Below are 24,289 nucleotides of genomic sequence, written 5' to 3'. Positions count from 1 at the left end.
ACCATCAAAAATTGGTCCTGAGCCATCTGAGGGCAAGAGTGTGTGTGTGTGTGTGTGTGTGTGTGTGTGTGTGTGTTTGTGGCTTCACTGAAGTCATGTTGCCAAAGAGGCAGATGGAGCTCAGTTGCCAGTGATCCATACAAAGACCTGGGAGGATGGTGTGTACTCCGATAAGATCCCACGAAATCAAGAGTGTTTGGGATTTCTCCTTTACTTTCCTCAAGTGGGAGTGCAGAAATCCTAGTCCCTCATCACGAACTTGAAGTCTAGGACGTAGAGAGAAGCATGGAAAGGTTTCCTCCAAGCCGGAAACTGATCTAATGGGTTTTCCCAGAGCAATGAGCAATAAGACACATGGTACAAGCTCATCTCACATATATCCAAATTCCTTTCCCCAATTGCCTGGACCAGACTTACCTAATTTTGGCATTAACATAAAACTTGGGTCACTGTCTCCTTAAGTGTCCCCCTCCCTGCCGATCCACAGAGGATATGAGTGTGTTACAACCCCTGAAAGAGTGTTTTGAGTCTTAAAATCAACCTTCACCAGCTCGTGCTTTTAGCTCTGGAGGTCGTGTTTCAATCTCTGGTATATTGAGGAAGTGGATGCTGTCACGTAAGAGCAGCCTTGTCCAAAATTTCAATTGCTGTGGCTTCAGATGCTTGGAACGAGCTTGCTTTGACAAGAAGAAGTATGTAACCCACTGGTGAGGGTGTGTTACAGGTCTCCCTTTGTGCCCAATCCACTGAGGGTATGAATCTCTCCGCTACATTAGCACTCACACGTTCTCCATTTTAGGTTGTAGTTTTGAATATATTTTGTTCTTCATTCACGCTCCTTCAGTGATTATCTTCTAGTTTGTGAATGTCTCTGGTCTTTCATTCTTGGAATTGTACGTCATAAAAAGTATTCAAATGTCCACCTAATAAAGATGGCTTTTAATCATCTTGAATCATTTTTAAGACTGTCCTTATCTTTTTGCATTGCCAGCTCCACCACCTCCAACAAACGGGCCCCCTCCAAGTGGTGAGTCTTTTCTCAGCCGTGCTTTCAATAATGGTCTTCTTCTTATGTTCTCCCTGCTGAGTTAAAGAGGCACCCATAATTTCTCAGTGCAGTCACTTGGCTCCTCTCTCCAGTATACACACCCCAATTGCCGTGAAATGGCAGAAACCTGCAGAGGGAAATGTAAACTGTCCTAAAGTGATTTCACTTCTTTGTCTGACATTGGTAGATAATTAGCCTGCTGGTGGTGGTCCCCTATCACATTTTTCTAATTCTCTGTCTAGTGTCCTAGCATCGTTGATGGTGTTAAGAGACATGTGTCTGACACTGCTTCAGATATGAAAGTTATAGCCAATCTAGGACTACTTACTCAACTGTGGCTTTTATTTTCTCTCATGACTTTTCTCAGCCCCTGTACATGCCAAAGCATCAGGAGAAACAGGGATTTAGTCGCACATTTGCATGATAATAATGTGGTTGTTGAAATGTTTCAAATCATATCTGAGGATGGGAGCTGATTCTGGAAGCATTAACCATCCAGAGTGAAACTTCCATACAGGGTGCCGCAGTGAGGGCGTGGGGACACCATAGTCACACATGTAGCCCCATTGAGAGCAACCAATTTAGGCCCGGCTCATCACTATGACGTTACCCTCATGAGTAAGTCCTACTGAAGAGGAGTAAGGTTGGAGAGCTATGATCAAATGCTGATGAATTGATACCACATAGCTTGTGATCAATAAGTTAATTGCATATGCCGGTCACTAGGGATTTCCATGTTATTGCATGTAGTAAATATTGTTGCAAAAACTGTATTACTTTTGTGCAAATAATATGCAATTTTAGGAAAAGGAAAATATCCGCTTTGCAACTTTCATAAAACCACACTGGCCAACTTCATAACTAGAAAAGAACCCCAAATTTCAACAGCTGGGTGAAAATTAATTTCCCTCTGTTTTTCCAAGGACCATTAGTGAGACTGGTGAATGGACAGAACGGGTGTTCCGGTCGCGTTGAAGTCCTTTACAATGGAAGATGGGGAACAGTCTGTGATGATGCCTGGGACATATCTGATGCAGAGGTTGTGTGCAGACAGCTTGGGTGTGGCCAGGCCATTGAGGCCCCCAGGAATGCCCGGTTTGGTGAAGGCTCCGGAAGTGTTCTCTTGGATGACGTGCAGTGCAGAGGGAACGAATCCTCTCTGTGGCAGTGCTCGCACCAGGGGTGGGGCACACATAACTGTGCTCACCGTGAGGATGCCAGTGTCATCTGCTCAGGTACTCACACTTCTTTTATTTTTACCTGAAATGTATTTTAGAGGAATAACATCCAAACCTCCAAGTGGGAAACTCACCATCAAAAATTGGTCCTGAGCCATCTGAGGGCAAGAGTGTGTGTGTGTGTTTGTGGCTTCACTGAAGTCATGTTGCCAAAGAGGCAGATGGAGCTCAGTTGCCAGTGATCCATACAAAGACCTGGGAGGATGGTGTGTACTCCGATAAGATCCCACGAAATCAAGAGTGTTTGGGATTTCTCCTTTACTTTCCTCAAGTGGGAGTGCAGAAATCCTAGTCCCTCATCACGAACTTGAAGTCTAGGACGTAGAGAGAAGCATGGAAAGGTTTCCTCCAAGCCGGAAACTGATCTAATGGGTTTTCCCAGAGCAATGAGCAATAAGACACATGGTACAAGCTCATCTCACATATATCCAAATTCCTTTCCCCAATTGCCTGGACCAGACTTACCTAATTTTGGCATTAACATAACACTTGGGTGACTGTCTCCTTAAGTGTCCTCCTCTCTGCCGATCCACAGAGGATATGAGTGTGTTACAACCCCTGCAAGAGTGTCTTGAGTCTCAAAATCAACCTTCAGCACCTCGTGCTTTTAGCTCTGGAGGTCGTGCTTCAACCTCTGGGGTATTGAGGAGGTGGACGCTGTCATGTGAGACCAGGCTTGTCCCGAATTTCAATTGCTGTGCCCGACGATGCTTGGGATCAGCTTTTTTGACCAGAAGAAGTAGATAACCCACTGCTGAGAGTGTGTTACAGGTCTCCCTTTGTGTCCAATCCACTGAGGGTATGAATCTATCCGCTACATTAGCACTCACACGTTCTCCATTTGGGGTTGTAGTTTTGAATATAGTTTGTTCTTCATTCACGCTCCTTCAGTGATTATCTTCTAGTTTGTGAATGTCTTTTGTCTTTCATTCTTGCAATTGTACGTCATAAAAAGTATTCAAATGTCCACCTAATAAAGATGGCTTTTAATCATCTTGAATCATTTTTAAGACTGTCCTTATCTTTTTGCATTGCCAGCTCCACCACCTCCAACAAACGGGCCCCCTCCAAGTGGTGAGTCTTTTCTCAGCCGTGCTTTCAATAATGGTCTTCTTCTTATGTTCTCCCTGCTGAGTTAAAGAGGCGCCCATAATTTCTCAGTGCAGTTACTGGGCTCCTCTCTCCAGTACACACAGCCCAATTGCCGTAAACTGGCAGGAACCCGCAGAGGTAAATGTTGTTGCCAAAACTATCATACTTATGGGCAAATAATATACAATTTTAAAAAAAGGAAAATATCCGCTTTGCAACTTTCATAAAACCACAGGAGTTAACTTCAAAACTAGAAAAGAGCCCGAGATTTCAACAGCTGGGTGAAAATTAATTTCCCTCTGTTTTTCCAAGGACCATTAGTGAGACTGGTGAATGGACAGAACGGGTGTTCCGGTCGCGTTGAAGTCCTTTACAATGGAAGATGGGGAACAGTCTGTGATGATGCCTGGGACATATATGATGCAGAGGTTGTGTGCAGACAGCTTGGGTGTGGCCAGGCCATTGAGGCCCCCAGGAATGCCCGGTTTGGTGAAGGCTCCGGAAGTGTTCTCTTGGATGACGTGCAGTGCAGAGGGAACGAATCCTCTCTGTGGCAGTGCTCGCACCAGGGGTGGGGCACACATAACTGTGCTCACCATGAGGATGCCAGTGTCATCTGCTCAGGTACTCACACTTCTTTTATTTTTACCTGAAATGTATTTTAGAGGAATAACATCCAAACCTCCAAGTGGGAAACTCACCATCAAAAATTGGTCCTGAGCCATCTGAGGGCAAGAGTGTGTGTGTGTGTGTGTGTGTGTGTGTGTGTGTGTGTGTTTGTGGCTTCACTGAAGTCATGTTGCCAAGGAGGCAGATGGAGCTCAGTTGCCAGTGATCCATACAATGACCTGGGAGGATGGTGTGTACTCCGATAAGATCCCACGAAATCAAGAGTGTTTGGGATTTCTCCTTTACTTTCCGCAAGTGGGAGTGGTGAAATCCTACTCCCTCATCAAGAACTTGAAGTCTAGGACGTAGAGAGAACCACGGAAAGGTTTCCTCCTACCCGGAATCTGATCCAATGGGTTTTCCCCGAGCAAAGAGCAACAAGAAACATGGTACAAGCTCATCTCACATATATCCAAATTCCTTTCCCCAATTGCCTGGACCAGACTTACCTAATTTTGGCATTAACATAAAACTTGGGTCACTGTCTCCTTAAGTGTCCCCCTCCCTGCCGATCCACAGAGGATATGAGTGTGTTACAACCCCTGAAAGAGTGTCTTGAGTCTTAAAATCAACCTTCAGCAGCTCGTGCTTTTAGCTCTGGAGGTCGTGTTTCAATCTCTGGTATATTGAGGAAGTGGATGCTGTCACGTAAGAGCAGCCTTGTCCAAAATTTCAATTGCTGTGGCTTCAGATGCTTGGAACGAGCTTGCTTTGACAAGAAGAAGTATGTAACCCACTGGTGAGGGTGTGTTACAGGTCTCCCTTTGTGCCCAATCCACTGAGGGTATGAATCTCTCCGCTACATTAGCACTCACACGTTCTCCATTTTAGGTTGTAGTTTTGAATATATTTTGTTCTTCATTCACGCTCCTTCAGTGATTATCTTCTAGTTTGTGAATGTCTCTGGTCTTTCATTCTTGGAATTGTACGTCATAAAAAGTATTCAAATGTCCACCTAATAAAGATGGCTTTTAATCATCTTGAATCATTTTAAGACTGTCCTTATCTTTTTGCATTGCCAGCTCCACCACCTCCAACAAACGGGCCCCCTCCAAGTGGTGAGTCTTTTCTCAGCCGTGCTTTCAATAATGGTCTTCTTCTTATGTTCTCCCTGCTGAGTTAAAGAGGCACCCATAATTTCTCAGTGCAGTCACTTGGCTCCTCTCTCCAGTATACACACCCCAATTGCCGTGAAATGGCAGAAACCTGCAGAGGGAAATGTAAACTGTCCTAAAGTGATTTCACTTCTTTGTCTGACATTGGTAGATAATTAGCCTGCTGGTGGTGGTCCCCTATCACATTTTTCTAATTCTCTGTCTAGTGTCCTAGCATCGTTGATGGTGTTAAGAGACATGTGCCTGACACTGCTTCAGATATGAAAGTTATAGGCAATCTAGGACTACTTACTCAACTGTGGCTTTTATTTTCTCTCATGACTTTTCTCAGCCCCTGTACATGCCAAAGCATCAGGAGAAACAGGGATTTAGTCGCACATTTGCATGATAATAATGTGGTTGTTGAAATGTTTCAAATCATATCTGAGGATGGGAGCTGATTCTGGAAGCATTAACCATCCAGAGTGAAACTTCCATACAGGGTGCCGCAGTGAGGGCGTGGGGACACCATAGTCACACATGTAGCCCCATTGAGAGCAACCAATTTAGGCCCGGCTCATCACTATGACGTTACCCTCATGAGTAAGTCCTACTGAAGAGGAGTAAGGTTGGAGAGCTATGATCAAATGCTGATGAATTGATACCACATAGCTTGTGATCAATAAGTTAATTGCATATGCCGGTCACTAGGGATTTCCATGTTATTGCATGTAGTAAATATTGTTGCAAAAACTGTATTACTTTTGTGCAAATAATATGCAATTTTAGGAAAAGGAAAATATCCGCTTTGCAACTTTCATAAAACCACACTGGCCAACTTCATAACTAGAAAAGAACCCCAAATTTCAACAGCTGGGTGAAAATTAATTTCCCTCTGTTTTTCCAAGGACCATTAGTGAGACTGGTGAATGGACAGAACGGGTGTTCCGGTCGCGTTGAAGTCCTTTACAATGGAAGATGGGGAACAGTCTGTGATGATGCCTGGGACATATTTGATGCAGAGGTTGTGTGCAGACAGCTTGGGTGTGGCCAGGCCATTGAGGCCCCCAGGAATGCCCGGTTTGGTGAAGGCTCCGGAAGTGTTCTCTTGGATGACGTGCAGTGCAGAGGGAACGAATCCTCTCTGTGGCAGTGCTCGCACCAGGGGTGGGGCACACATAACTGTGCTCACCGTGAGGATGCCAGTGTCATCTGCTCAGGTACTCACACTTCTTTTATTTTTACCTGAAATGTATTTTAGAGGAATAACATCCAAACCTCCAAGTGGGAAACTCACCATCAAAAATTGGTCCTGAGCCATCTGAGGGCAAGAGTGTGTGTGTGTGTTTGTGGCTTCACTGAAGTCATGTTGCCAAAGAGGCAGATGGAGCTCAGTTGCCAGTGATCCATACAAAGACCTGGGAGGATGGTGTGTACTCCGATAAGATCCCACGAAATCAAGAGTGTTTGGGATTTCTCCTTTACTTTCCTCAAGTGGGAGTGCAGAAATCCTAGTCCCTCATCACGAACTTGAAGTCTAGGACGTAGAGAGAAGCATGGAAAGGTTTCCTCCAAGCCGGAAACTGATCTAATGGGTTTTCCCAGAGCAATGAGCAATAAGACACATGGTACAAGCTCATCTCACATATATCCAAATTCCTTTCCCCAATTGCCTGGACCAGACTTACCTAATTTTGGCATTAACATAACACTTGGGTGACTGTCTCCTTAAGTGTCCTCCTCTCTGCCGATCCACAGAGGATATGAGTGTGTTACAACCCCTGCAAGAGTGTCTTGAGTCTCAAAATCAACCTTCAGCACCTCGTATTTTTAGCTCTGGAGGTCGTGCTTCAACCTCTGGGGTATTGAGGAGGTGGACGCTGTCATGTGAGACCAGGCTTGTCCCGAATTTCAATTGCTGTGCCCGACGATGCTTGGGATCAGCTTTTTTGACCAGAAGAAGTAGATAACCCACTGCTGAGAGTGTGTTACAGGTCTCCCTTTGTGTCCAATCCACTGATGGTATGAATCTATCCGCTACATTAGCACTCACACGTTCTCCATTTGGGGTTGTAGTTTTGAATATAGTTTGTTCTTCATTCACGCTCCTTCAGTGATTATCTTCTAGTTTGTGAATGTCTTTTGTCTTTCATTCTTGCAATTGTACGTCATAAAAAGTATTCAAATGTCCACCTAATAAAGATGGCTTTTAATCATCTTGAATCATTTTTAAGACTGTCCTTATCTTTTTGCATTGCCAGCTCCACCACCTCCAACAAACGGGCCCCCTCCAAGTGGTGAGTCTTTTCTCAGCCGTGCTTTCAATAATGGTCTTCTTCTTATGTTCTCCCTGCTGAGTTAAAGAGGCGCCCATAATTTCTCAGTGCAGTTACTGGGCTCCTCTCTCCAGTACACACAGCCCAATTGCCGTAAACTGGCAGGAACCCGCAGAGGTAAATGTTGTTGCCAAAACTATCATACATATGGGCAAATAATATACAATTTTAAAAAAAGGAAAATATCCGCTTTGCAACTTTCATAAAACCACAGGAGCTAACTTCAAAACTAGAAAAGAGCCCGAGATTTCAACAGCTGGGTGAAAATTAATTTCCCTCTGTTTTTCCAAGGACCATTAGTGAGACTGGTGAATGGACAGAACGGGTGTTCCGGTCGCGTTGAAGTCCTTTACAATGGAAGATGGGGAACAGTCTGTGATGATGCCTGGGACATATATGATGCAGAGGTTGTGTGCAGACAGCTTGCGTGTGGCCAGGCCATTGAGGCCCCCAGGAATGCCCGGTTTGGTGAAGGCTCCGGAAGTGTTCTCTTGGATGACGTGCAGTGCAGAGGGAACGAATCCTCTCTGTGGCAGTGCTCGCACCAGGGGTGGGGCACACATAACTGTGCTCACCGTGAGGATGCCAGTGTCATCTGCTCAGGTACTCACACTTCTTTTATTTTTACCTGAAATGTATTTTAGAGGAATAACATCCAAACCTCCAAGTGGGAAACTCACCATCAAAAATTGGTCCTGAGCCATCTGAGGGCAAGAGTGTGTGTGTGTGTGTGTGTGTGTGTGTGTGTGTGTGTGTTTGTGGCTTCACTGAAGTCATGTTGCCAAGGAGGCAGATGGAGCTCAGTTGCCAGTGATCCATACAATGACCTGGGAGGATGGTGTGTACTCCGATAAGATCCCACGAAATCAAGAGTGTTTGGGATTTCTCCTTTACTTTCCGCAAGTGGGAGTGGTGAAATCCTACTCCCTCATCAAGAACTTGAAGTCTAGGACGTAGAGAGAACCACGGAAAGGTTTCCTCCTACCCGGAATCTGATCCAATGGGTTTTCCCCGAGCAAAGAGCAACAAGAAACATGGTACAAGCTCATCTCACATATATCCAAATTCCTTTCCCCAATTGCCTGGACCAGACTTACCTAATTTTGGCATTAACATAACACTTGGGTCACTGTCTCCTTAAGTGTCCCCCTCCCTGCTGATCCACAGAGGATATGAGTATGTTACAACCCCTGCAAGAGTGTCTTGAGTCTTAAAATCAACATTCAGCAGCTCGTGCTTTTAGCTCTGGAGGTCATGTTTCAATCTCTGGTGTATTGAGGAGATGGATGCTGTCACGTAAGAGCAGCCTTGTCCAAAATTTCAATTGCTGTGGCTTCAGATGCTTGGAATGAGCTTGCTTTGACAAGAAGAAGTATGTAACCCACTGGTGAGGGTGTGTTACAGGTCTCCTTTTGTGCCCAATCCACTGAGGATATGAATCTATCCTCTAGATTAGCACTCACACGTTCTCCATTTGGGTTTGTAGTTTTGAATATATTTTGTCCTTCATTCACGCTCCTTCAGTGATTATCTTCTAGTTTGTGAATGTCTCTGGTCTTTCATTCTTGGAATTGTACGTCATAAAAAGTATTCAAATGTCCATCTAATAAAGATGGCTTTTAATCATCTTGAATCATTTTAAGACTGTCCTTATCTTTTTGCATTGCCAGCTCCACCACCTCCAACAAACGGGCCCCCTCCAAGTGGTGAGTCTTTTCTCAGCCGTGCTTTCAATAATGGTCTTCTTCTTATGTTCTCCCTGCTGAGGTAAAGGGGCACCCATAATTTCTCAGTGCAGTCACTGGGCTCCTCTCTCCAGTATACACACCCCAATTGCCGTGAAATGGCAGAAACCTGCAGAGGGAAATGTAAACTGTCCTTAAGTGATTTCACTTCTTTGTCTGACATTGGTAGATAATTAGCCTGCTGGTGGTGGTCCCCTATCACATTTTTCTAATTCTCTGTCTAGTGTCCTAGCATCGTTGATGGTGTTAAGAGACATGTGCCTGACACTGCTTCAGATATCAAAGTTATAGCCAATCTAGGACTACTTACTCAACTGTGGCTTTTATTTTCTCTCATGACTTTTCTCAGCCCCTGTACATGCCAAAGCATCCAGAGACACTGGGATTTAGTCGCACATATTTATTATAATAATGCGGTGGTTGAAATGTTTCAAATCATATCTGAGAATGGGGGCTGATTCTAGAACCATTAACCATGCAGAGTGGAAGTTCCATGGAGGAATAGCCCAATGAGGACGTTGGGACACCATAGTCACACTGAGATCAACCGATTTAGGCCAGGCTTATCAGTATGACGTTACACTCATGACTATGTGTGCCTCAGCATGAGTACAGTTGAAGAGTCAGGCCAGGAATGCTCATATGCTGAAGTACTGATACCACATAACTTGTGATTAAGAAGTTAATTGCATATGCCTGTCACTTGGTATTTCCATGTTATTGCGTGTCGCAAATCTTGTTGCAAAAAGAGAGTCCTGAGTCTTAAAATCAAGCGGCAGAACTCATGCTTTTAGCTCTGGAGGTCGTGTTTCAATCCGTGGTATATTGGCCAGGAGGATGCTGTCACATAAGGGCAGTCTTGTCCAGTCTTGTCCAGCATTTGAATTGTTGTAGCTTCAGATGCTTGGAATGAGCTTGCTTTGACAAGAAGAAGTATGTAACCCACTGGTGAGGGTGTGTTACGGGTCTCCCTCTATGCCCAATCCACTGAGGATATGAATGTATCTGCTACATTAGCACTCACACATTCTCCATTTGGGTTTGTAGTTTTGAATATATTTTGTCCTTCATTCACGCTCCTTCAGTGATTATCTTCTAGTTTGTGAATGTCTCTTGTCTTTCATTCTTGCAATTGTACGTCATAAAAAGTATTCAAATGTCCACCTAATAAAGATGGCTTTTAATCATCTTGAATCATTTTTAAGACTGTCCTTATCTTTTTGCATTGCCAGCTCCACCACCTCCAACAAACGGGCCCCCTCCAAGTGGTGAGTCTTTTCTCAGCCGTGCTTTCAATAATGGTCTTCTTCTTATGTTCTCCCTGCTGAGTTAAAGAGGCGCCCATAATTTCTCAGTGCAGTTACTGGGCTCCTCTCTCCAGTACACACAGCCCAATTGCCGTAAACTGGCAGGAACCCGCAGAGGTAAATGTTGTTGCCAAAACTATCATACTTATGGGCAAATAATATACAATTTTAGGAAAAGGAAAATATCCGCTTTGCAACTTTCATAAAACCACAGGAGCTAACTTCAAAACTAGAAAAGAGCCCGAGATTTCAACAGCTGGGTGAAAATTAATTTCCCTCTGTTTTTCCAAGGACCATTAGTGAGACTAGTGAATGGACAGAACGGGTGTTCCGGTCGCGTTGAAGTCCTTTACAATGGAAGATGGGGAACAGTCTGTGATGATGCCTGGGACATATATGATGCAGAGGTTGTGTGCAGACAGCTTGGGTGTGGCCAGGCCATTGAGGCCCCCAGGAATGCCCGGTTTGGTGAAGGCTCCGGAAGTGTTCTCTTGGATGACGTGCAGTGCAGAGGGAACGAATCCTCTCTGTGGCAGTGCTCGCACCAGGGGTGGGGCACACATAACTGTGCTCACCGTGAGGATGCCAGTGTCATCTGCTCAGGTACTCACACTTCTTTTATTTTTACCTGAAATGTATTTTAGAGGAATAACATCCAAACCTCCAAGTGGGAAACTCACCATCAAAAATTGGTCCTGAGCCATCTGAGGGCAAGAGTGTGTGTGTGTGTGTGTGTGTGTGTGTGTGTGTGTGTTTGTGGCTTCACTGAAGTCATGTTGCCAAGGAGGCAGATGGAGCTCAGTTGCCAGTGATCCATACAATGACCTGGGAGGATGGTGTGTACTCCGATAAGATCCCACGAAATCAAGAGTGTTTGGGATTTCTCCTTTACTTTCCGCAAGTGGGAGTGGTGAAATCCTACTCCCTCATCAAGAACTTGAAGTCTAGGACGTAGAGAGAACCACGGAAAGGTTTCCTCCTACCCGGAATCTGATCCAATGGGTTTTCCCCGAGCAAAGAGCAACAAGAAACATGGTACAAGCTCATCTCACATATATCCAAATTCCTTTCCCCAATTGCCTGGACCAGACTTACCTAATTTTGGCATTAACATAAAACTTGGGTCACTGTCTCCTTAAGTGTCCCCCTCCCTGCCGATCCACAGAGGATATGAGTGTGTTACAACCCCTGAAAGAGTGTCTTGAGTCTTAAAATCAACCTTCAGCAGCTCGTGCTTTTAGCTCTGGAGGTCGTGTTTCAATCTCTGGTATATTGAGGAAGTGGATGCTGTCACGTAAGAGCAGCCTTGTCCAAAATTTCAATTGCTGTGGCTTCAGATGCTTGGAACGAGCTTGCTTTGACAAGAAGAAGTATGTAACCCACTGGTGAGGGTGTGTTACAGGTCTCCCTTTGTGCCCAATCCACTGAGGGTATGAATCTCTCCGCTACATTAGCACTCACACGTTCTCCATTTTAGGTTGTAGTTTTGAATATATTTTGTTCTTCATTCACGCTCCTTCAGTGATTATCTTCTAGTTTGTGAATGTCTCTGGTCTTTCATTCTTGGAATTGTACGTCATAAAAAGTATTCAAATGTCCACCTAATAAAGATGGCTTTTAATCATCTTGAATCATTTTAAGACTGTCCTTATCTTTTTGCATTGCCAGCTCCACCACCTCCAACAAACGGGCCCCCTCCAAGTGGTGAGTCTTTTCTCAGCCGTGCTTTCAATAATGGTCTTCTTCTTATGTTCTCCCTGCTGAGTTAAAGAGGCACCCATAATTTCTCAGTGCAGTCACTTGGCTCCTCTCTCCAGTATACACACCCCAATTGCCGTGAAATGGCAGAAACCTGCAGAGGGAAATGTAAACTGTCCTAAAGTGATTTCACTTCTTTGTCTGACATTGGTAGATAATTAGCCTGCTGGTGGTGGTCCCCTATCACATTTTTCTAATTCTCTGTCTAGTGTCCTAGCATCGTTGATGGTGTTAAGAGACATGTGCCTGACACTGCTTCAGATATGAAAGTTATAGGCAATCTAGGACTACTTACTCAACTGTGGCTTTTATTTTCTCTCATGACTTTTCTCAGCCCCTGTACATGCCAAAGCATCAGGAGAAACAGGGATTTAGTCGCACATTTGCATGATAATAATGTGGTTGTTGAAATGTTTCAAATCATATCTGAGGATGGGAGCTGATTCTGGAAGCATTAACCATCCAGAGTGAAACTTCCATACAGGGTGCCGCAGTGAGGGCGTGGGGACACCATAGTCACACATGTAGCCCCATTGAGAGCAACCAATTTAGGCCCGGCTCATCACTATGACGTTACCCTCATGAGTAAGTCCTACTGAAGAGGAGTAAGGTTGGAGAGCTATGATCAAATGCTGATGAATTGATACCACATAGCTTGTGATCAATAAGTTAATTGCATATGCCGGTCACTAGGGATTTCCATGTTATTGCATGTAGTAAATATTGTTGCAAAAACTGTATTACTTTTGTGCAAATAATATGCAATTTTAGGAAAAGGAAAATATCCGCTTTGCAACTTTCATAAAACCACACTGGCCAACTTCATAACTAGAAAAGAACCCCAAATTTCAACAGCTGGGTGAAAATTAATTTCCCTCTGTTTTTCCAAGGACCATTAGTGAGACTGGTGAATGGACAGAACGGGTGTTCCGGTCGCGTTGAAGTCCTTTACAATGGAAGATGGGGAACAGTCTGTGATGATGCCTGGGACATATTTGATGCAGAGGTTGTGTGCAGACAGCTTGGGTGTGGCCAGGCCATTGAGGCCCCCAGGAATGCCCGGTTTGGTGAAGGCTCCGGAAGTGTTCTCTTGGATGACGTGCAGTGCAGAGGGAACGAATCCTCTCTGTGGCAGTGCTCGCACCAGGGGTGGGGCACACATAACTGTGCTCACCGTGAGGATGCCAGTGTCATCTGCTCAGGTACTCACACTTCTTTTATTTTTACCTGAAATGTATTTTAGAGGAATAACATCCAAACCTCCAAGTGGGAAACTCACCATCAAAAATTGGTCCTGAGCCATCTGAGGGCAAGAGTGTGTGTGTGTGTGTGTGTGTGTGTGTGTGTTTGTGGCTTCACTGAAGTCATGTTGCCAAAGAGGCAGATGGAGCTCAGTTGCCAGTGATCCATACAAAGACCTGGGAGGATGGTGTGTACTCCGATAAGATCCCACGAAATCAAGAGTGTTTGGGATTTCTCCTTTACTTTCCTCAAGTGGGAGTGCAGAAATCCTAGTCCCTCATCACGAACTTGAAGTCTAGGACGTAGAGAGAAGCATGGAAAGGTTTCCTCCAAGCCGGAAACTGATCTAATGGGTTTTCCCAGAGCAATGAGCAATAAGACACATGGTACAAGCTCATCTCACATATATCCAAATTCCTTTCCCCAATTGCCTGGACCAGACTTACCTAATTTTGGCATTAACATAACACTTGGGTGACTGTCTCCTTAAGTGTCCTCCTCTCTGCCGATCCACAGAGGATATGAGTGTGTTACAACCCCTGCAAGAGTGTCTTGAGTCTCAAAATCAACCTTCAGCACCTCGTATTTTTAGCTCTGGAGGTCGTGCTTCAACCTCTGGGGTATTGAGGAGGTGGACGCTGTCATGTGAGACCAGGCTTGTCCCGAATTTCAATTGCTGTGCCCGACGATGCTTGGGATCAGCTTTTTTGACCAGAAGAAGTAGATAACCCACTGCTGAGAGTGTGTTACAGGTCTCCCTTTGTGTCCAATCCACTGATGGTATGAATCTATCCGCTACATTAGCACTCACACGTTCTCCATTTGGGGTTGTAGTTTTGAATATAGTTTGTTCTTCATTCACGCTCCTTCAGTGATTATCTTCTAGTTTGTGAATGTCTTTTGTCTTTCATTCTTGCAATTGTACGTCATAAAAAGTATTCAAATGTCCACCTAATAAAGATGGCTTTTAATCATCTTGAATCATTTTTAAGACTGTCCTTATCTTTTTGCATTGCCAGCTCCACCACCTCCAACAAACGGGCCCCCTCCAAGTGGTGAGTCTTTTCTCAGCCGTGCTTTCAATAATGGTCTTCTTCTTATGTTCTCCCTGCTGAGTTAAAGAGGCGCCCATAATTTCTCAGTGCAGTTACTGGGCTCCTCTCTCCAGTACACACAGCCCAATTGCCGTAAACTGGCAGGAACCCGCAGAGGTAAATGTTGTTGCCAAAACTATCATACATATGGGCAAATAATATACAATTTTAAAAAAAGGAAAATATCCGCTTTGCAACTTTCATAAAACCACAGGAGCTAACTTCAAAACTAGAAAAGAGCCCGAGATTTCAACAGCTGGGTGAAAATTAATTTCCCTCTGTTTTTCCAAGGACCATTAGTGAGACTGGTGAATGGACAGAACGGGTGTTCCGGTCGCGTTGAAGTCCTTTACAATGGAAGATGGGGAACAGTCTGTGATGATGCCTGGGACATATATGATGCAGAGGTTGTGTGCAGACAGCTTGCGTGTGGCCAGGCCATTGAGGCCCCCAGGAATGCCCGGTTTGGTGAAGGCTCCGGAAGTGTTCTCTTGGATGACGTGCAGTGCAGAGGGAACGAATCCTCTCTGTGGCAGTGCTCGCACCAGGGGTGGGGCACACATAACTGTGCTCACCGTGAGGATGCCAGTGTCATCTGCTCAGGTACTCACACTTCTTTTATTTTTACCTGAAATGTATTTTAGAGGAATAACATCCAAACCTCCAAGTGGGAAACTCACCATCAAAAATTGGTCCTGAGCCATCTGAGGGCAAGAGTGTGTGTGTGTGTGTGTGTGTGTGTGTGTGTTTGTGGCTTCACTGAAGTCATGTTGCCAAAGAGGCAGATGGAGCTCAGTTGCCAGTGATCCATACAAAGACCTGGGAGGATGGTGTGTACTCCGATAAGATCCCACGAAATCAAGAGTATTTGGGATTTCTCCTTTACTTTCCGCAAGTGGGAGTGGTGAAATCCTACTCCCTCATCAAGAACTTGTACTCTATGATGTAAAGAGAACCACGGAAAGGTTTCCTCCTACCCGGAATCTGATCCAATGGGTTTTCCCCGAGCAAAGAGCAACAAGAAACATGGTACAAGCTCATCTCACATATATCCAAATTCCTTTCCCCAATTGCCTGGACCAGACTTACCTAATTTTGGCATTAACATAACACTTGGGTCACTGTCTCCTTAAGTGTCCCCCTCCCTGCTGATCCACAGAGGATATGAGTATGTTACAACCCCTGCAAGAGTGTCTTGAGTCTTAAAATCAACATTCAGCAGCTCGTGCTTTTAGCTCTGGAGGTCATGTTTCAATCTCTGGTGTATTGAGGAGATGGATGCTGTCACGTAAGAGCAGCCTTGTCCAAAATTTCAATTGCTGTGGCTTCAGATGCTTGGAATGAGCTTGCTTTGACAAGAAGAAGTATGTAACCCACTGGTGAGGGTGTGTTACAGGTCTCCTTTTGTGCCCAATCCACTGAGGATATGAATCTATCCTCTAGATTAGCACTCACACGTTCTCCATTTGGGTTTGTAGTTTTGAATATATTTTGTCCTTCATTCACGCTCCTTCAGTGATTATCTTCTAGTTTGTGAATGTCTCTGGTCTTTCATTCTTGGAATTGTACGTCATAAAAAGTATTCAAATGTCCATCTAATAAAGATGGCTTTTAATCATCTTGAATCATTTTAAGACTGTCCTTATCTTTTTGCATTGCCAGCTCCACCACCTCCAACAAACGGGCCCCCTCCAAGTGGTGAGTCTTTTCTCAGCCGTGCTTTCAATAATGGTCTTCTTCTTATGTTCTCCCTGCTGAGGTAAAGGGGCACCCATAATTTCTCAGTGCAGTCACTGGGCTCCTCTCTCCAGTATACACACCCCAATTGCCGTGAAATGGCAGAAACCTGCAGAGGGAAATGTAAACTGTCCTTAAGTGATTTCACTTCTTTGTCTGACATTGGTAGATAATTAGCCTGCTGGTGGTGGTCCCCTATCACATTTTTCTAATTCTCTGTCTAGTGTCCTAGCATCGTTGATGGTGTTAAGAGACATGTGCCTGACACTGCTTCAGATATCAAAGTTATAGCCAATCTAGGACTACTTACTCAACTGTGGCTTTTATTTTCTCTCATGACTTTTCTCAGCCCCTGTACATGCCAAAGCATCAGGAGAAACAGGGATTTAGTCGCACATTTGCATGATAATAATGTGGTTGTTGAAATGTTTCAAATCATATCTGAGGATGGGAGCTGATTCTGGAAGCATTAACCATCCAGAGTGAAACTTCCATACAGGGTGCCGCAGTGAGGGCGTGGGGACACCATAGTCACACATGTAGCCCCATTGAGAGCAACCAATTTAGGCCCGGCTCATCACTATGACGTTACCCTCATGAGTAAGTCCTACTGAAGAGGAGTAAGGTTGGAGAGCTATGATCAAATGCTGATGAATTGATACCACATAGCTTGTGATCAATAAGTTAATTGCATATGCCGGTCACTAGGGATTTCCATGTTATTGCATGTAGTAAATATTGTTGCAAAAACTGTATTACTTTTGTGCAAATAATATGCAATTTTAGGAAAAGGAAAATATCCGCTTTGCAACTTTCATAAAACCACAGGAGCTAACTTCAAAACTAGAAAAGAGCCCGAGATTTCAACAGCTGGGTGAAAATTAATTTCCCTCTGTTTTTCCAAGGACCATTAGTGAGACTAGTGAATGGACAGAACGGGTGTTCCGGTCGCGTTGAAGTCCTTTACAATGGAAGATGGGGAACAGTCTGTGATGATGCCTGGGACATATATGATGCAGAGGTTGTGTGCAGACAGCTTGGGTGTGGCCAGGCCATTGAGGCCCCCAGGAATGCCCGGTTTGGTGAAGGCTCCGGAAGTGTTCTCTTGGATGACGTGCAGTGCAGAGGGAACGAATCCTCTCTGTGGCAGTGCTCGCACCAGGGGTGGGGCACACATAACTGTGCTCACCGTGAGGATGCCAGTGTCATCTGCTCAGGTACTCACACTTCTTTTATTTTTACCTGAAATGTATTTTAGAGGAATAACATCCAAACCTCCAAGTGGGAAACTCACCATCAAAAATTGGTCCTGAGCCATCTGAGGGCAAGAGTGTGTGTGTGTGTGTGTGTGTGTGTGTGTGTGTGTGTGTGTTTGTGGCTTCACTGAAGTCATGTTGCCAAGGAGGCAGATGGAGCTCAGTTGCCAGTGATCCATACAATGACCTGGGAGGATGGTGTGTACTCCGATAAGATCCCACGAAATCAAGAGTGTTTGGGATTTCTCCTTTACTTTCCGCAAGTGGGAGTGGTGAAATCCTACTCCCTCATCAAGAACTTGAAGTCTAGGACGTAGAGAGAACCACGGAAAGGTTTCCTCCTACCCGGAATCTGATCCAATGGGTTTTCCCCGAGCAAAGAGCAACAAGAAACATGGTACAAGCTCATCTCACATATATCCAAATTCCTTTCCCCAATTGCCTGGACCAGACTTACCTAATTTTGGCATTAACATAAAACTTGGGTCACTGTCTCCTTAAGTGTCCCCCTCCCTGCCGATCCACAGAGGATATGAGTGTGTTACAACCCCTGAAAGAGTGTCTTGAGTCTTAAAATCAACCTTCAGCAGCTCGTGCTTTTAGCTCTGGAGGTCGTGTTTCAATCTCTGGTATATTGAGGAAGTGGATGCTGTCACGTAAGAGCAGCCTTGTCCAAAATTTCAATTGCTGTGGCTTCAGATGCTTGGAACGAGCTTGCTTTGACAAGAAGAAGTATGTAACCCACTGGTGAGGGTGTGTTACAGGTCTCCCTTTGTGCCCAATCCACTGAGGGTATGAATCTCTCCGCTACATTAGCACTCACACGTTCTCCATTTTAGGTTGTAGTTTTGAATATATTTTGTTCTTCATTCACGCTCCTTCAGTGATTATCTTCTAGTTTGTGAATGTCTCTGGTCTTTCATTCTTGGAATTGTACGTCATAAAAAGTATTCAAATGTCCACCTAATAAAGATGGCTTTTAATCATCTTGAATCATTTTAAGACTGTCCTTATCTTTTTGCATTGCCAGCTCCACCACCTCCAACAAACGGGCCCCCTCCAAGTGGTGAGTCTTTTCTCAGCCGTGCTTTCAATAATGGTCTTCTTCTTATGTTCTCCCTGCTGAGTTAAAGAGGCACCCATAATTTCTCAGTGCAGTCACTTGGCTCCTCTCTCCAGTATACACACCCCAATTGCCGTGAAATGGCAGAAACCTGCAGAGGGAAATGTAAACTGTCCTAAAGTGATTTCACTTCTTTGTCTGACATTGGTAGATAATTAGCCTGCTGGTGGTGGTCCCCTATCACATTTTTCTAATTCTCTGTCTAGTGTCCTAGCATCGTTGATGGTGTTAAGAGACATGTGCCTGACACTGCTTCAGATATGAAAGTTATAGGCAATCTAGGACTACTTACTCAACTGTGGCTTTTATTTTCTCTCATGACTTTTCTCAGCCCCTGTACATGCCAAAGCATCAGGAGAAACAGGGATTTAGTCGCACATTTGCATGATAATAATGTGGTTGTTGAAATGTTTCAAATCATATCTGAGGATGGGAGCTGATTCTGGAAGCATTAACCATCCAGAGTGAAACTTCCATACAGGGTGCCGCAGTGAGGGCGTGGGGACACCATAGTCACACATGTAGCCCCATTGAGAGCAACCAATTTAGGCCCGGCTCATCACTATGACGTTACCCTCATGAGTAAGTCCTACTGAAGAGGAGTAAGGTTGGAGAGCTATGATCAAATGCTGATGAATTGATACCACATAGCTTGTGATCAATAAGTTAATTGCATATGCCGGTCACTAGGGATTTCCATGTTATTGCATGTAGTAAATATTGTTGCAAAAACTGTATTACTTTTGTGCAAATAATATGCAATTTTAGGAAAAGGAAAATATCCGCTTTGCAACTTTCATAAAACCACACTGGCCAACTTCATAACTAGAAAAGAACCCCAAATTTCAACAGCTGGGTGAAAATTAATTTCCCTCTGTTTTTCCAAGGACCATTAGTGAGACTGGTGAATGGACAGAACGGGTGTTCCGGTCGCGTTGAAGTCCTTTACAATGGAAGATGGGGAACAGTCTGTGATGATGCCTGGGACATATTTGATGCAGAGGTTGTGTGCAGACAGCTTGGGTGTGGCCAGGCCATTGAGGCCCCCAGGAATGCCCGGTTTGGTGAAGGCTCCGGAAGTGTTCTCTTGGATGACGTGCAGTGCAGAGGGAACGAATCCTCTCTGTGGCAGTGCTCGCACCAGGGGTGGGGCACACATAACTGTGCTCACCGTGAGGATGCCAGTGTCATCTGCTCAGGTACTCACACTTCTTTTATTTTTACCTGAAATGTATTTTAGAGGAATAACATCCAAACCTCCAAGTGGGAAACTCACCATCAAAAATTGGTCCTGAGCCATCTGAGGGCAAGAGTGTGTGTGTGTGTGTGTGTGTGTGTGTGTGTTTGTGGCTTCACTGAAGTCATGTTGCCAAAGAGGCAGATGGAGCTCAGTTGCCAGTGATCCATACAAAGACCTGGGAGGATGGTGTGTACTCCGATAAGATCCCACGAAATCAAGAGTGTTTGGGATTTCTCCTTTACTTTCCTCAAGTGGGAGTGCAGAAATCCTAGTCCCTCATCACGAACTTGAAGTCTAGGACGTAGAGAGAAGCATGGAAAGGTTTCCTCCAAGCCGGAAACTGATCTAATGGGTTTTCCCAGAGCAATGAGCAATAAGACACATGGTACAAGCTCATCTCACATATATCCAAATTCCTTTCCCCAATTGCCTGGACCAGACTTACCTAATTTTGGCATTAACATAACACTTGGGTGACTGTCTCCTTAAGTGTCCTCCTCTCTGCCGATCCACAGAGGATATGAGTGTGTTACAACCCCTGCAAGAGTGTCTTGAGTCTCAAAATCAACCTTCAGCACCTCGTATTTTTAGCTCTGGAGGTCGTGCTTCAACCTCTGGGGTATTGAGGAGGTGGACGCTGTCATGTGAGACCAGGCTTGTCCCGAATTTCAATTGCTGTGCCCGACGATGCTTGGGATCAGCTTTTTTGACCAGAAGAAGTAGATAACCTACTGCTGAGAGTGTGTTACAGGTCTCCCTTTGTGTCCAATCCACTGAGGGTATGAATCTATCCGCTACATTAGCACTCACACGTTCTCCATTTGGGGTTGTAGTTTTGAATATAGTTTGTTCTTCATTCACGCTCCTTCAGTGATTATCTTCTAGTTTGTGAATGTCTTTTGTCTTTCATTCTTGCAATTGTACGTCATAAAAAGTATTCAAATGTCCACCTAATAAAGATGGCTTTTAATCATCTTGAATCATTTTTAAGACTGTCCTTATCTTTTTGCATTGCCAGCTCCACCACCTCCAACAAACGGGCCCCCTCCAAGTGGTGAGTCTTTTCTCAGCCGTGCTTTCAATAATGGTCTTCTTCTTATGTTCTCCCTGCTGAGTTAAAGAGGCGCCCATAATTTCTCAGTGCAGTTACTGGGCTCCTCTCTCCAGTACACACACCCCAATTGCCGTAAACTGGCAGGAACCCGCAGAGGTAAATGTTGTTGCCAAAACTATCATACTTATGGGCAAATAATATACAATTTTAAAAAAAGGAAAATATCCGCTTTGCAACTTTCATAAAACCACAGGAGCTAACTTCAAAACTAGAAAAGAGCCCGAGATTTCAACAGCTGGGTGAAAATTAATTTCCCTCTGTTTTTCCAAGGACCATTAGTGAGACTGGTGAATGGACAGAACGGGTGTTCCGGTCGCGTTGAAGTCCTTTACAATGGAAGATGGGGAACAGTCTGTGATGATGCCTGGGACATATATGATGCAGAGGTTGTGTGCAGACAGCTTGGGTGTGGCCAGGCCATTGAGGCCCCCAGGAATGCCCGGTTTGGTGAAGGCTCCGGAAGTGTTCTCTTGGATGACGTGCAGTGCAGAGGGAACGAATCCTCTCTGTGGCAGTGCTCGCACCAGGGGTGGGGCACACATAACTGTGCTCACCGTGAGGATGCCAGTGTCATCTGCTCAGGTACTCACACTTCTTTTATTTTTACCTGAAATGTATTTTAGAGGAATAACATCCAAACCTCCAAGTGGGAAACTCACCATCAAAAATTGGTCCTGAGCCATCTGAGGGCAAGAGTGTGTGTGTGTGTGTGTGTGTGTGTGTGTGTTTGTGGCTTCACTGAAGTCATGTTGCCAAAGAGGCAGATGGAGCTCAGTTGCCAGTGATCCATACAAAGACCTGGGAGGATGGTGTGTACTCCGATAAGATCCCACGAAATCAAGAGTATTTGGGATTTCTCCTTTACTTTCCGCAAGTGGGAGTGGTGAAATCCTACTCCCTCATCAAGAACTTGAACTCTATGATGTAAAGAGAACCACGGAAAGGTTTCCTCCTACCCGGAATCTGATCCAATGGGTTTTCCCCGAGCAAAGAGCAACAAGAAACATGGTACAAGCTCATCTCACATATATCCAAATTCCTTTCCCCAATTGCCTGGACCAGACTTACCTAATTTTGGCATTAACATAACACTTGGGTCACTGTCTCCTTAAGTGTCCCCCTCCCTGCTGATCCACAGAGGATATGAGTATGTTACAACCCCTGCAAGAGTGTCTTGAGTCTTAAAATCAACCTTCAGCAGCTCGTGCTTTTAGCTCTGGAGGTCATGTTTCAATCTCTGGTGTATTGAGGAGATGGATGCTGTCACGTAAGAGCAGCCTTGTCCAAAATTTCAATTGCTGTGGCTTCAGATGCTTGGAATGAGCTTGCTTTGACAAGAAGAAGTATGTAACCCACTGGTGAGGGTGTGTTACAGGTCTCCTTTTGTGCCCAATCACTGAGGATATGAATCTATCCTCTAGATTAGCACTCACACGTTCTCCATTTGGGTTTGTAGTTTTGAATATATTTTGTCCTTCATTCACGCTCCTTCAGTGATTATCTTCTAGTTTGTGAATGTCTCTGGTCTTTCATTCTTGGAATTGTACGTCATAAAAAGTATTCAAATGTCCATCTAATAAAGATGGCTTTTAATCATCTTGAATCATTTTAAGACTGTCCTTATCTTTTTGCATTGCCAGCTCCACCACCTCCAACAAACGGGCCCCCTCCAAGTGGTGAGTCTTTTCTCAGCCGTGCTTTCAATAATGGTCTTCTTCTTATGTTCTCCCTGCTGAGGTAAAGGGGCACCCATAATTTCTCAGTGCAGTCACTGGGCTCCTCTCTCCAGTATACACACCCCAATTGCCGTGAAATGGCAGAAACCTGCAGAGGGAAATGTAAACTGTCCTTAAGTGATTTCACTTCTTTGTCTGACATTGGTAGATAATTAGCCTGCTGGTGGTGGTCCCCTATCACATTTTTCTAATTCTCTGTCTAGTGTCCTAGCATCGTTGATGGTGTTAAGAGACATGTGCCTGACACTGCTTCAGATATCAAAGTTATAGCCAATCTAGGACTACTTACTCAACTGTGGCTTTTATTTTCTCTCATGACTTTTCTCAGCCCCTGTACATGCCAAAGCATCCAGAGACACTGGGATTTAGTCGCACATATTTATTATAATAATGCGGTGGTTGAAATGTTTCAAATCATATCTGAGAATGGGGGCTGATTCTAGAACCATTAACCATGCAGAGTGGAAGTTCCATGGAGGAATAGCCCAATGAGGACGTTGGGACACCATAGTCACACTGAGATCAACCGATTTAGGCCAGGCTTATCAGTATGACGTTACACTCATGACTATGTGTGCCTCAGCATGAGTACAGTTGAAGAGTCAGGCCAGGAATGCTCATATGCTGAAGTACTGATACCACATAACTTGTGATTAAGAAGTTAATTGCATATGCCTGTCACTTGGTATTTCCATGTTATTGCGTGTCGCAAATCTTGTTGCAAAAAGAGAGTCCTGAGTCTTAAAATCAAGCGGCAGAACTCATGCTTTTAGCTCTGGAGGTCGTGTTTCAATCCGTGGTATATTGGCCAGGAGGATGCTGTCACATAAGGGCAGTCTTGTCCAGTCTTGTCCAGCATTTGAATTGTTGTAGCTTCAGATGCTTGGAATGAGCTTGCTTTGACAAGAAGAAGTATGTAACCCACTGGTGAGGGTGTGTTACGGGTCTCCCTCTGTGCCCAATCCACTGAGGATATGAATGTATCTGCTACATTAGCACTCACACATTCTCCATTTGGGTTTGTAGTTTTGAATATATTTTGTCCTTCATTCACGCTCCTTCAGTGATTATCTTCTAGTTTGTGAATGTCTCTTGTCTTTCATTCTTGCAATTGTACGTCATAAAAAGTATTCAAATGTCCACCTAATAAAGATGGCTTTTAATCATCTTGAATCATTTTTAAGACTGTCCTTATCTTTTTGCATTGCCAGCTCCACCACCTCCAACAAACGGGCCCCCTCCAAGTGGTGAGTCTTTTCTCAGCCGTGCTTTCAATAATGGTCTTCTTCTTATGTTCTCCCTGCTGAGTTAAAGAGGCGCCCATAGTTTCTCAGTGCAGTTACTGGGCTCCTCTCTCCAGTATATACACCCGAATTGCCGTGAAATGGCAGAAACCCGCAGAGGTAAATGTTGTTGCCAAAAGTATAATACTTATGTGCAAATAATATACAATTTTAGGA

The 24,289-nt window shown here is 44.5% G+C and overlaps 1 protein-coding gene across 1 annotated transcript in view; it reads left to right on the top strand.

Moving 5' to 3' along the window:
* Positions 1-24,289, top strand: part of LOC141991351 (scavenger receptor cysteine-rich domain-containing protein DMBT1-like) — a 56,233-nt gene that overhangs the window by 18,104 nt on the left and 13,840 nt on the right. Inside the window, 12 exon segments of the mRNA XM_074959648.1 lie at positions 1,972-2,400; positions 3,700-4,002; positions 6,050-6,370; positions 7,751-8,144; positions 9,827-9,844; positions 10,786-11,151; positions 13,176-13,489; positions 14,915-15,226; positions 17,266-17,577; positions 19,627-19,938; positions 21,364-21,675; positions 23,661-23,669. Coding sequence (XP_074815749.1) covers positions 1,972-2,400; positions 3,700-4,002; positions 6,050-6,370; positions 7,751-8,144; positions 9,827-9,844; positions 10,786-11,151; positions 13,176-13,489; positions 14,915-15,226; positions 17,266-17,577; positions 19,627-19,938; positions 21,364-21,675; positions 23,661-23,669 — 3,402 coding nt within the window.

Source organism: Natator depressus, chromosome 7 (genome assembly GCF_965152275.1).
Source record: "Natator depressus isolate rNatDep1 chromosome 7, rNatDep2.hap1, whole genome shotgun sequence".
In the NCBI taxonomy this organism is placed as follows: Eukaryota; Metazoa; Chordata; order Testudines; family Cheloniidae; genus Natator; species Natator depressus.
This window is presented reverse-complemented; position numbering and strand designations above follow the sequence as displayed.